Source organism: Mercurialis annua, linkage group LG6 (genome assembly GCF_937616625.2).
Source record: "Mercurialis annua linkage group LG6, ddMerAnnu1.2, whole genome shotgun sequence".
NCBI lineage: Eukaryota > Viridiplantae > Streptophyta > Magnoliopsida > Malpighiales > Euphorbiaceae > Mercurialis > Mercurialis annua.
In genome coordinates, this window is record NC_065575.1 from 44316518 (window position 1) to 44328907 (window position 12390).

Sequence of the window (12390 nt, forward strand, 5' to 3'; positions counted from 1 at the left end):
ATAATTCATAAGCTACAACTCAAGTGATATAATTATTAAATAATATTTTACTAAATTATGAGTTTAATTCCTCTCATAAATAATTCTCACAAATATTTGGTTTGAATATCAATTGGTTTTATTATGCTCAACTTTTCAAATAATTTTGATTGAAAATTTTGAGTTAGTTGAGACTTTTACACGCCCAATATATAGACTTTTCTTTTATCCATCATTTGGAGACGGACAATTTTTAACGGTTGTAGAAGAATTTAATTTTACAATTTAAAATAATATATAATATTGCCAACGCATATATCATTTAATTATTATTTTATTTAAATAATAAAAATATATCTTCACACAATAAATTAACTGGGACATATTTTTAAAATTTAATAAAATTAAAATGTTATTATTAAAAATTGATTATGTAAAGAGGGTTATTCTAAAAAAATCAAATGTGTAGGAGAAATTACAAACAAAGTTCAAATATATATAAATATTAAAGTTTAAATAATTCATAATAATAATAATATTACATTGTTTTTCTTAATTCAAACAACATAAAATGTTTGGTCTACTCTCTTTTTCTATTTTGTAATGTATCAAACAACTTTGTTTTCTTTTTCAACTATTTCCAACCTTGATTCAAATGAGAAAATAATAATTAATAATTTGTATTTATGGAATGAGTCACCAATTCATAAGCATCATAATCCTTTCCACATAATCCCACCTACCAAACCAAATCTTGAATTAAAAATATATTTTGATAAGCTTATTAATTGTCTTTTTCTAGAAAAAACAGAGGTACCAAACGCGTGACCATCACGCACAACAGATGCTCGTGGTTGCACTTAGAATCCTAGTCTCAATCAACCAGACAGAAGTCCATCGAAGTTAAAATTTAATGGTATAAAAAGGACTCTCTTGTTATTTTTTAACTGAGAAAAAAGACTCCTCTTAGTACTCTCTCTTATCTAAGCTTAGATCATAAAATAATGACGGAGAGTTTTTTTTCTCTCTAATCTCTACTTAATTTTTTTTTAAATTTTCTTTTTGCTCCAAAAAAATAATGGCAACAGACAATTCGAATTTTCTTTTACCATGTTCTTCCAGTTCTTGTTGCTGTAATAAGTTTTTAATTCTATTATTATTATTTTCATGTCTATTTGGCTACTCTTATCCATTAAATGATTATAATACGTTCACTCTTTCAAGTTTTAGATACCCCAAATCTACAGTCAAGCCGTATGATTTGCGTTATATTAGAGGTACGTAGCTCAATTGAAATCAATTATATTTTATTTTTAATAATTTGATTGATTCAGTCTTTTTATGTTTTTAATTAATTTTTTTAAGGTTTAAATTTGATGTTTGCGTGTCACACTCGTTCTAATGGTCAATTGATGATGTTTCAAGCATTTTATATGTGATCAGAGTCTTGTAGAGCTGAATTAATTATAAATGTAATTGTTTTTTTTTTCTTTCTGTTTTTAATTAATTAGTTTCATGCTTAATAAGCAGTGATGAGCTGAGATATTTTTAGTGTACTTTTTATGATTAAAATAATTGTCAAAATTAAATTTTATTGCAGCATTAAGAATTCTGATTTTGTGCTTTGTTTCAGTTGAATTGCCTCTGTGGTTTTCGTCCGTGTCGATTGCAGTGCAGTCGGATGTGGATCTTGTAAGTATGCATTGTAAGTACAAAGGAGTATCTGAATCTTGTTTTCTGATTTTGAGATTTTTTGTTTATTAGTAATTCCAATTGCTTGCGTTGAAAAAATATTAGTAATTTTTTTTGCAAATTAATGATCATGGATATGAAATGGAGGCGACGGCTTAATTATGTATTGAAGTATGCGGATTTTAAAATTTGTTTCTGTTACTTGATCGCGTTACGTCACCTTTACGTCGGCTCATGTTTTCAAGAATTGTACAGGATTCTAGAAGCTTGTCAAAAGTTCCTCAAAGCAATCTGCCAATGATATGCATTAGAGACGGCAGTCCTCCTTTGCCGGATGTCTTAAACAGTTCTGTGATTGATTTAGGTAAGCGATGCATAAGTAAAACGTTATTTTTTTCTTCTGTTGTAGGAACCTCTTTTTCTTTTTTAATTTTAATATTTAGATTAACAACTGAACATCGTTTTACTTTCTTTTTGTCCCCATAAAGACGGGGCTAATTGCTAGGCCTGTGAGTAAATTTGCTGATCCACAGTCACATTACTAAAATTGCATTGTTGAAATCAAACTAAATGATGGTAAACTTTCTTTTTTAGGTCCTCTCTATAATGGATCTTTTAAAGTTCCCGATGGTCCGCAGAGTATTCAGTGCTATCCAATGCAGAAGAATATGAATGTTAAGTTGACAAATGAGCAGGTTTGTCATATGTTTTTTCTCGGCCGTGTGTGATAGATTTCAGATAAATTTGCAACAGCAAAATTCTCAAGCTTATCTTTCAGTAGAAGACATGTTTATTTGAAAAAACAATATGGTTTTCTATCATATTCGTGCATGCACAATGTGTGACGATTCTTCTTTTGGTCATTTCTTTCCTTTCTATAATTTTTATAATATTCACTTGGTATACTTTTCCCTTTTCAGATATCTCCTGGCGTATGGTATCTTGGTATTTTCAATGGCATTGGTCCTACGAGGACACAATCGAAAATGGTATCATTCATTCAAACTAGTCAATGATGAGTAGTTCCCGTGTGACATATTCTTTCATTCAGATATTTAATTAATTCTCCGGTGTTACAGATTGTTCGTAGCCCCGCATACTCTTTCAGTGCAAATGTCAGTGTGGAAGGATGCACAACCTCGACAATGTGGGGCCAATACTGCAACCAGACGATCGACACACTTTCATGTGCTCTTTCTGATAGTTATAGTACTGCGGAAAATATTTCTGATGCCAACTTTCATACAAATGAAAGTGTGGTTTCTTGCAAAAGTTTTGAGAATTCATGCCATCGAGAAGATGAAATGAAAGTGTATTCGCTTGATATGTTGGGGATAGCAGAGCAGTTAATGATAATTGCAGAAAATGTCAGTTCCAGTACCACCCCTACAAATAACACTCTCAATGCTAGTGAAACTAAATTAACTTATTTTGTTCGGCATGGGGCAATGCCTACAATAGCACAACATGATTATTCTGGTGAATTAAATAACATTCCTTTGGTTATCCATTCACCAAAAGTTGGACGTTGGTTTATTGCTATTTTACCGAAAGCACTTGGCGGAAGCCAAAGCCACGGTACACAAGTCTGCTATTCCATTATTTCGCAAGTGCTCCAATGTCCACCGGGGAAGGCTGGATTGAATTGTACATCAGAAAGCTACATGCTTGAGGTAAGACCGTTTAGGAATAAATGCTCTCCCCAAATTAATTATAACACACTATATGTTAGAACTACATAGTGTTGATGTCGGTTTCCTCACTTTTAAAATCATATAATTACAGCTTCTGTTGTATACTCCTTTTTGTTCTATTAATGCTCTAAGAAATTTCTACACGAGTGGTATAATTTGTTTACAGTCTGAGTCTTGTTATCTGCAGACACTTCTCAGGAGAGATTCCTCCCCTTTCGAATCCTATTATTTGCCAATTACTGGAAAAGTGTCTCCAGGCTAATTTTCCTATTGGTCCCCTCGCAAGCAATGCCTCATATGGTGGAGAACCTGATAATATGTGGACTTATTTTCTCCTAAATATTCCTCGTGGTGCAGCTGGAGGAAACATCCATGTACGACTAACATCAGATATGAAGATAAATCATGAAATATATGCTAGAGTAGGCGGATTGCCATCTCTTGACAATTATGATTACTATTACGCAGATAGAACAAGAAGCAGCGAAAGCTCTCCGTTTTTCTTGCTGTACAATTCAAGTGAAGAAAAGCTTGATTTTTACATACTATATGTTCAAGAAGGAACTTGGACTTTTGGATTGAGGCATTTAAATACCACAGTCAGTAGTCCAAATAGCCAGACCGTCATGTCTGTTTCTGTTGAGAGATGCCCACATAGATGTTCCTCTCATGGGGAATGCAAAGTTGCTTTAGATGCGAGTGGATTGACATCATACAGGTTTTGTCAAGTCTTTTCACTTTGGCTTAGGGTTTTTGCAAATAAAAGCTCAACTTTTCACTTTTTAGCGATTTAAGCTCGACATTTGAAAGTTGGCATTCCACAGCTCCACCTTTTTTTTGCATTTCTCACCCAAAAGCAATTTTTTTCTTCACCAAGCGACACCATTTGGGCAGTTCTTTAATGAACAAATGATGCCGGACTATGGCGTTAGGTCAGAAATGCCAAGAAATTAAAGGTGGGGTTGTTGGTTGCCAAGTTTTAAACGGCGTATTTAAATTCCTAAAAAGTGAAAGGTTGAGCTTTTATTTGCAAATAACCCTCTGGTTCATTAATCTGTAACTTGCATTTCTTGATAAATAATTTTGCCTAAGATTCTTGTTGGTGTAATTAGTATGCAGTCACTAATTCATTTAGAGCATTTATTATTATTGTTATCCTACTCCTAGAATCATGCTTTTCTTTTTATTTTTCAGCTTTTGCTCCTGTGATCGAACTCACGGAGGTTTTGATTGTAGTGTTCAAGTTGTCTCACATCGAGGTACATACTCTTAGCTAAAAATTGTTTGTCCATGCTATATTGTTAAATATCTCCAGAAGAATTAAGCTGAACCTATTGAAAGTTCACAAATTACTTATAGCTTAAACATCGTCTTTAAAGAGAAAGTGTAAGATATTGTCAGAGACCTCGTGATATGAGCCATACGATTTGAAAGATTTGCTATGTGTATGTCTCCCCTCGGTGTTTGTTTGTTTAGATTGTATTTAGATTTAAGCTTTGGGTCTTTCCTTTAAGTTTTGGAGGTCGCAAGATACTAATAAATGGTTGTGTGATAGTTTGTTGCTCTGATCATGATTTTGGGATGTGGCTTATGAGAGTTTCTTGTTTTAAGATATTCAGTTTGCATGTGCCTGAATTTGATAGCAGGTTTTACCTGATTTTGTCTCTAACAAATGTAGGGCACATACAACAATCGATTGCTCTTATTGCATCAAATGCTGCAGCTATACTTCCTGCTTATTGGGCTCTTCGGAAAAAGGTAAAGCTCTCCATTATAATTTTGTTTGAATTACCAGCTCTAGAATTCTTAGAAGTAAGTGACATAGCAAGATCATTGATCTTTCTTAATGTTATCGTGCTGCATCACTCACTGAACCAGTAAACCTCTTAATTCTATTATGGGACTGGTTCACGTAATTTCCAATGTCATCGGAGAAGATTATTATCTCTTCGCCTGAGTTCCCCGTTAACTTTTTAGTCAGGGAAACATTGAAAGTTAACAACATTTGATTGATTTATACAGGCATTGGCGGAATGGGTTTTATTCACATGTAGTGGAATTTCAAGCGGATTGTATCATGCATGTGATGTAGGCACCTGGTGTGCATTATCATTCGGAGTCTTACAGGTATCAATTAATTGTTTAATTAATGATAGTGAAGTGGAACTCCATTTTTTTGACACCCATAGAAACCTGAATTGCTCATAAGTTGTTCCGATACAACGTCGAGCAATGCATTTTACAAGGCTTTCAAAATGAGAATTACAGTAACAAATTTCAATGCAACTTGAGAACATTGTTGTATTGCTGAAATGCTTATTATTTTTACTTGTTTTGTGATATTATTTATTTGTCAGCACTTTATTGTTTCAGTTCATGGATTTTTGGCTCTCCTTCATGGCCGTGGTGAGTACTTTTGTTTACCTAACTACTATCGATGAAGCTCATAAACGGACAATTCAGACAGTGGTTGCCATTCTCACAGCTTTGATGGCTATAACTAAGGCTACCAGGTATGCCATAATTCAAGCATGTGCGATGCATTATGGGGGCATAATTAAATTTAATAATCCAATCATGATAAATTTTTGCAGGTCGTCCAATATTATTCTTGTGATGGCAATTGGGGGACTTGGTCTTCTTATCGGCTGGCTAATAGAGTTCTCAACAAACTTTAGGTCATTTTCATTTCCGACGGAACTCTGTTTTAACATGCCCGCCGGGTGAGTACTTTTCTCTAAAGTAATAATAAGGTTATTATGTAGTTCATGTCAAATTGTCCATTGGCAAATTCCATTAGTCATCTATTCGAAATGAAAATGCAATTTAGATTAATTATACTGTATGGTATGGTAAATTGTGCTTCAACTTAAACATATTATAAGCTGTATGCTTCAACTTAAGTTTCTAACACATGCTAGGCACCATTCTGTTTTATGACTGTTTGTGATTCAAACCGAACCGAAACAGTCAGTTCTGTTTATAATTTCCGTTTGTTCGGTTTGTAGTAAAATTGAACATAACTCTTTACTTTCAGAATCAGACCGCACCAATTTTTTTTTTCTTTTTATAATATCAAACCACACTGATCCAAATTTGTCAGTTTGGTTCACTTTTATTTTTCCAGTTTGGTTTGTAACGAAATTGAACTGAATTTTTTTACTTTCAAAACCAAGCCAAAAAAGTAATTTTTTTATAATGTTAAACCGAGCTAAATTAAACTGACTGCTTATTGCTATAGATGGCAAATCATTAGAGGATGGTTCAAAAATTTATTGAAGACACTCGTGAGGAGATTTCGGTGGGGGTTTTTACTTGCCGGGTTTACTGCACTGGCCATGGCAGCTATAAGCTGGAAACTAGAAAGCAGTGAAAGCTACTGGATATGGCACAGGTATTATAGATCATTCTTTTACCTTCTTGCTGTTCCTCTCTCTCGCTTTTCCGCAGCTAACTTTTGGCTTGTAAATTGGTTTCCAGCATGTGGCACATTACCATATACACATCTTCCTTCTTCTTCCTCTGTTCAAAAGTAGATCCTGTAATTATAGAGAACGAAAGACCTGCTGACGGAAACTATGCGTTGACCCGACAAGATTCATTTTCCAGGCATGTATAAGAAGGGGACTGTGGAGTAGAGAATTTTGTGAGATTTAGCCTCTACTCCAAGAAAATTAGCAGGTTCTCAGGCATTTGTGCTGAAATAAGGCTTCTTTGATTGCATCAACAGAACCATTTCCGGCCAAGCCATGGACTGTCGATTATTTCCGTTTGCTGATCTCCATTGTATAGTCTATAGATAGGCTTATAAGGCAGAGGATGATTAGAAATTACACAAAAAAGTATGAATCAATCATAATTCATAAATGGTAAATGAGATGTAAATCCTTCTATGTGAATGCATTTACTAAAAAAATATAGACCATTCCATGAGTCGAAGAGGAAAAAGAATCAGATACAATTTATGAACATATAATCATATTTCTATATACAGCTCAATTCACTAATGGATGGGAAAAATTTGGCTCCTTTACATATACTGAGCCTGCACCGTCGCTTTTATATCAGTTGCATCTATCAGAAAGCAGCCACTTAGAGTTTTAGGCGTTACTTATTCCAATTTCTGATGCGAGTTTAACTTCATATATGCGAATTAAGTTCCTGTCTTATTGCTTATTCTTCCCTAATGATAGGGCCACTCGAGTTTGAGGAAAACGTACGAAAATCTGAACCTGCAATTTCTTGGCAATCTTTACGAATGCGCCATAAAATTTCTACACAATACTTCATGCTTGGCCGGCTCTGCCTGCGTGGTGCTAAGCATTGTAAGGCTAATTCGAGAATCTTCTCGAGTAGCAAGTTATTCGCAGGAGTTCGATCCAGCCTTGGGTCCATTGTTGATACTGCATATCCCTCGGAAAATTTCTGCATAGCCTGTAATTACAGCAACCGAAATCGGAGTAAAAAAAAAATTACTCGTTCCATGAACAGAAGTAAAAAAACGTCGAACATAGGTGCCCTTACCAGACCAATGGTTCCTGTGACCGAGCTACGGCCATATTACCTATTTGGATAAGTTTATTTAACTACCTTGTGGTTTCAACTTTTCACACAAGGGATCTGTGAATTTTTTTAAATTATGATAGTTAAACAAACTTATCCCTTACCTATAACTCAGAGATTGACATAGATATTGAGGAACTGAAGAGAGGGGGAAGAAGCAAATCATACCCATCTAGTGGTTATGCGTTCCTTGAGTTCCCGTTTTGGTTCGATGGGTCGTCTGCCGGTTACTAGTTCAACAAGTAAGACACCAAATGAATAAACATCACTCTTGTCAGTGAGTTGATAGGTCTTGAGATATTCAGGATCCAAGTAGCCAGCAGTCCCTTTAACTTGAGTAGACACATGGGTGGCACCTGAATCACTATCAGCTGCCATTCTAGCAAAACCAAAATCCGCTACCTTAGCTCGAAAACTTTCCGTGAGAAGAATGTTGGATGATTTAATATCCCTGTGAATAATTGGGTGATCTACAAACAGAACAAACAAATTCTCAAAATGCCATACAAGAACTACATAATCTAATTGATGAATGTGAACTAGCTGAGTTACAATCAAAAACAAAACCTGCGTATGTGTGAAGATAGGTAATTGCATGAGCCACATCTATTACAATATCTAGACGCGTAGCCAGAGGAAGAACGTTTCCATGCATGCCTGCATTCAATTGCTTCCAAGTCAAAAAAAAGGACCATGTTTAGCTAGTAAGTCTAAAAACACAAGAATTAAATCCGCATTGGATATCTATTTAATCAATTCTCATGTTTACAAAAGCCTATTGCTGCTAGAATTCAATTTTTTCAACTATTAGAGAAAGAAATTTGGATATTCAAAAGCATCAAATCAAATAGCCGAAATCTCAAGTTAATTAGGGAAGACTACATGGATTTTTTTTTCTATTCGGAATGATTTAGGCAGTTTCTTCAGAAAGGCCAATAGTTGTCAAGTCATTTTGAATTATTTTTATCCAAATTTCCTTGGTCTTCACTCCCTCTGATTTAAAATGTTCGACCTTTCTAATTGGAACATCAACCGATCTACGACTCACATTACAAACCATCTTAATCAATATTCTTGTAAATTGTCTTAGTAGAACTAATTCCTATTTTTCTCCACATACATTGATTAGTTACTCTATCCTTTTTTATATGACTGCACATTCATTTTAACATTCTCATCTCCGCTACATTTATCTTAGATACATATCGTACTTTTATCGCGCAACATTTTCTGCCAGGACGTAGGAAATGATACAAATAAGGCAAACAAAAACGGAAAAGGAAAACTCACATTCCAAGTGATCTCTTAGAGTTCCATTCGAAACATACTCCACAACAATAATTCTTTCTTCTCCATGTTCCAAAAACCCATACAACTTCACCAAATTCAAATGCTCCACTTGTGCTAGCGTTTGTATCTCACTCTGAAACTCCACACCTAAATGTTTCTCATATACACTCTGTTCCCCCAAAAAAAATAAAAAAAATTCAATCAAACACATTTTTTTATAGTTTAATTGTATTATTAGTAACACAGAAAACACAAAAATTATTAACTTAAAAAACCAATCCAAGAACCAACCTTCTTGGCACGCTTGACAGCAACAAATGTACCATCTTCAAGCCTACCCTTATAAACTGTGCCAAACCCACCTTGTCCAACCTTGAGGGAAGGTGAAAAATTCTTTGTAGCTTTATAAATTTCTTTCATTGTAAATCTGAGACTCCCCGGCTCCTTTCCGCTTGTCGAATTCCGTGGACTTCCGCCGTAAATTGTTCCTCTACCTGAACTTTTCCTTCTATCTCTACCACCATCTGAAACCACTGATCATAAGAAAAAACATTAGCAACACTTTTTTTTTGCATTGAGCCTGTCAAATCCCGGGATGTGGACTGCCTACAAGCCCACATATCTGGCATATCGGGCTATAATGGTTAGTCGCCCAGTCCCAACCACTCTATTTATTGGGAAATGGCGTAGCGGGAGTTTAAATCCGCTAGCATAGCGCACCAGATGGCTGATACTTAAATCACTAGACCAAACCCGTGCAGGTATTAGCAACACTTCGTATGATTAGAATATACCTGAAGGAGGTTTAAAGTCTTCAGAGTCGTTGAAATGATCGGAGGTGGTGGTGCTGACTGGCTCAGGCGGTGTAAAACAGGAGATGAATACTCCGGCTAAGGATTTAGCAGCTAAAAACAGAGGATTCTGGTGCTTTTTCACGGTGGAAGCATCGGAGTATGCTGAGGTGGATGAGTATTGGAAGCGATCCGGCGTTGACCGTGCGACAGACTTGGCTCTCCGACCACCGTAGGCGGAGTGGGGACTTTTCATTATTGTTGGTAGTTAAAGAAGAGAGAGAGTGTTAGTTAGAGAGCTGTTATGTGAAGGAGAAAGGGAGGGAGAGATATTAAGTGGAGTAATTAAAAACAGGGTTTTTGATATTTGGGTGCCTGAAAGGCACCCAAAATTCCAATTCAGTGCCTCTTTCGGAATTAATTCCGAAAGAGTGCCTGACCCCACATGGTCCGCATTCTAAAAATGCGGACCATGTGGTGTTCCGCATTCTAGGAATGCGGAACACATTAATCAGCTGATTAATGTGTAATCAGCTGATTAAAGAGTGTTCCGCATTCCTAGAATGCGGAACACTCTGACTTTACCGTTGGGAGCTGACAGCTCCCAACGGTAATTAATGTGTTCCGCATTTGTCAAATGCGAAACACATTAAATTCTGAAGGCTATATAAGCCTTCTCCAGCAGGTAGATCTTTACCACAATTTGAAACCAAAAAATACTTAAAACATGAAAGTTCGAGGGAGACGGTTATTATTTTGAGCGGAAAAATCTTGAACCGAGGTGCTTTTATTTCGAATCTATATTTTGGAGCTAAGGAGTTATATTATTTAATACTAATTATTTTGGAGAACTACAAGAGGTTAGTACGTTTAATTATTTTATTTATTGCTTTAAATAATTTTAGTATTTGTAAATATTAGAAATGCATGTATAAATTTAATTATAATAGAAAAATATTAAATTTTAATTATAATTTAGAAATACATGTATAAAAAAGTTTATAATGTAGAAAAATGTTATCTTAGCCTAATAGTTATTTAGAAATGTATGTTTAATATAAAAAAATTATTATAGTTTATTAAAATATTGTTAATTGTTAAAAAAATTAATTGTAAATTGTTATTGCATACAATTATATTAGGATATGTTTAATTTAATTTTATAATATTAAAAAAAAATATTAGAAGTAACAGTAATTACAATTGATATGTTAACGCTATTAATTTAAAATTCGCATATTAAATATAACGGTGTCAAAATTTGCTGTTTATTAATTAGAAATGACGAGTCCGTTTCAGCAGACCACACCACCGGCGTCTCAGTTCCGGCAGACCACACCACCGGCGTCTCCGTTTCAGCAGACCACACCACCGCCGTTTGCTGCATCAGATCAGTATTACCGTCCAGCGCCATATACAGATGCTCAACCGTTCACGTCTTTCGATCAGTGTTACCGTCCCACGATGCCTTCGGATGAGCAGCCGTCGACGTCACATTCGCGGCCATCTTCTTCTCACCAGGCCCAGGATCCATCACAGCTACATTTTACACTGTCAGAGTCATGGTTATTCGGTCCGGAGATCGGTTCAGAGGCGTACGAGGAGCTTTTATCACGACCGGATCTCACACCTCCATCTTTTAGACTTCTACCGCCCACACAGGAGGAGACTGGTACTGCACCACCAGCAGCAGACGTTCAGCATTCAGCTCAGGACGAGGACGCCTCCGATAGCGGCGAGAGTCCTCCGGTACCCAGACAGTTTCACTCGATCACAGACAGCTCGCGGCACCGACGAGAGACTCACGGTTTGAGGGTACAGAGACCGAGGACTCGTAGATATGAGGATTAGATTTCATATTTTTCTTTATTTATCGATTTTTGTATTTTAGTATATGTTGTATGTTTACTATATTCGGTATATTATAATCGTTTGTGAAAATTGTTATTTTTTTTATAAGCGTCTGTTAAAATTATTAATTAAATAAAATAAATATTTAAATCGTCAATTTTTTAATTTTTTTTATAAATGTTTGCTAAAATCAGCAGTTAAATCAAACAAGCATTTAAATCGATTATTAATATATCGTTATTATTTTAAATTGTTTTTAGTTTATAGTGTATATTAAAATGGTATTTTTTTTTAAATTAAAATTCTGCAATGATTGGGCATTTAGTGCCCAATCATTGCAGCCCCAATGATTGGGGAGACAAATCTGTCTCCCCAATCATTGGGGAAGCACGTTCCGCATTCCTAGAATGCGGAACGTGCTTAAGCAGCTGATTAACAAAAGTTAATCAGCTGCCCACCCGTTCCGCATTCTAGGAATGCGGAACACCACCTGTTCCGCATTCCTAGAATGCGGAACGGGTGGGACCAGG

The 12390-nt window shown here is 35.5% G+C and overlaps 2 protein-coding genes and 1 pseudogene across 3 annotated transcripts; 2 read left to right on the plus strand and 1 right to left on the minus strand.

Moving 5' to 3' along the window:
• Nucleotides 1-943: 943 nt before the first annotated feature.
• On the plus strand, nt 944-7258 carry LOC126686543 (uncharacterized; annotated as a pseudogene).
• Nucleotides 7240-10349, minus strand: LOC126686544 (calmodulin-binding receptor-like cytoplasmic kinase 2). Of its 2 annotated transcripts, none has more exons than XM_050380651.2 (6): nt 10013-10349; nt 9510-9742; nt 9219-9387; nt 8496-8585; nt 8097-8398; nt 7240-7799 (listed from the first exon to the last, which is right to left on the minus strand). In XM_050380651.2, exons 1-6 carry the CDS (start codon nt 10263-10265, stop codon nt 7539-7541), a joined length of 1308 nt encoding a protein of 435 aa, XP_050236608.1. In that variant the 5' UTR covers nt 10266-10349; the 3' UTR covers nt 7240-7538. The 2 variants fall into 2 exon arrangements, with proteins under 2 accessions (XP_050236608.1, XP_050236607.1); XM_050380650.2 differs by having other exon boundaries at nt 9510-9751; nt 10013-10348.
• Nucleotides 10350-10590: 241 nt separating this feature from the next.
• LOC126686545 (uncharacterized) lies at nt 10591-11967 on the plus strand. Its single transcript, XM_050380652.2, has 2 exons — nt 10591-10869; nt 11289-11967. The coding sequence occupies exon 2, from the start codon at nt 11291-11293 to the stop codon at nt 11858-11860; it is 570 nt and encodes a 189-aa protein (XP_050236609.1). The 5' UTR covers nt 10591-10869; nt 11289-11290; the 3' UTR covers nt 11861-11967.
• Nucleotides 11968-12390: the final 423 nt, after the last annotated feature.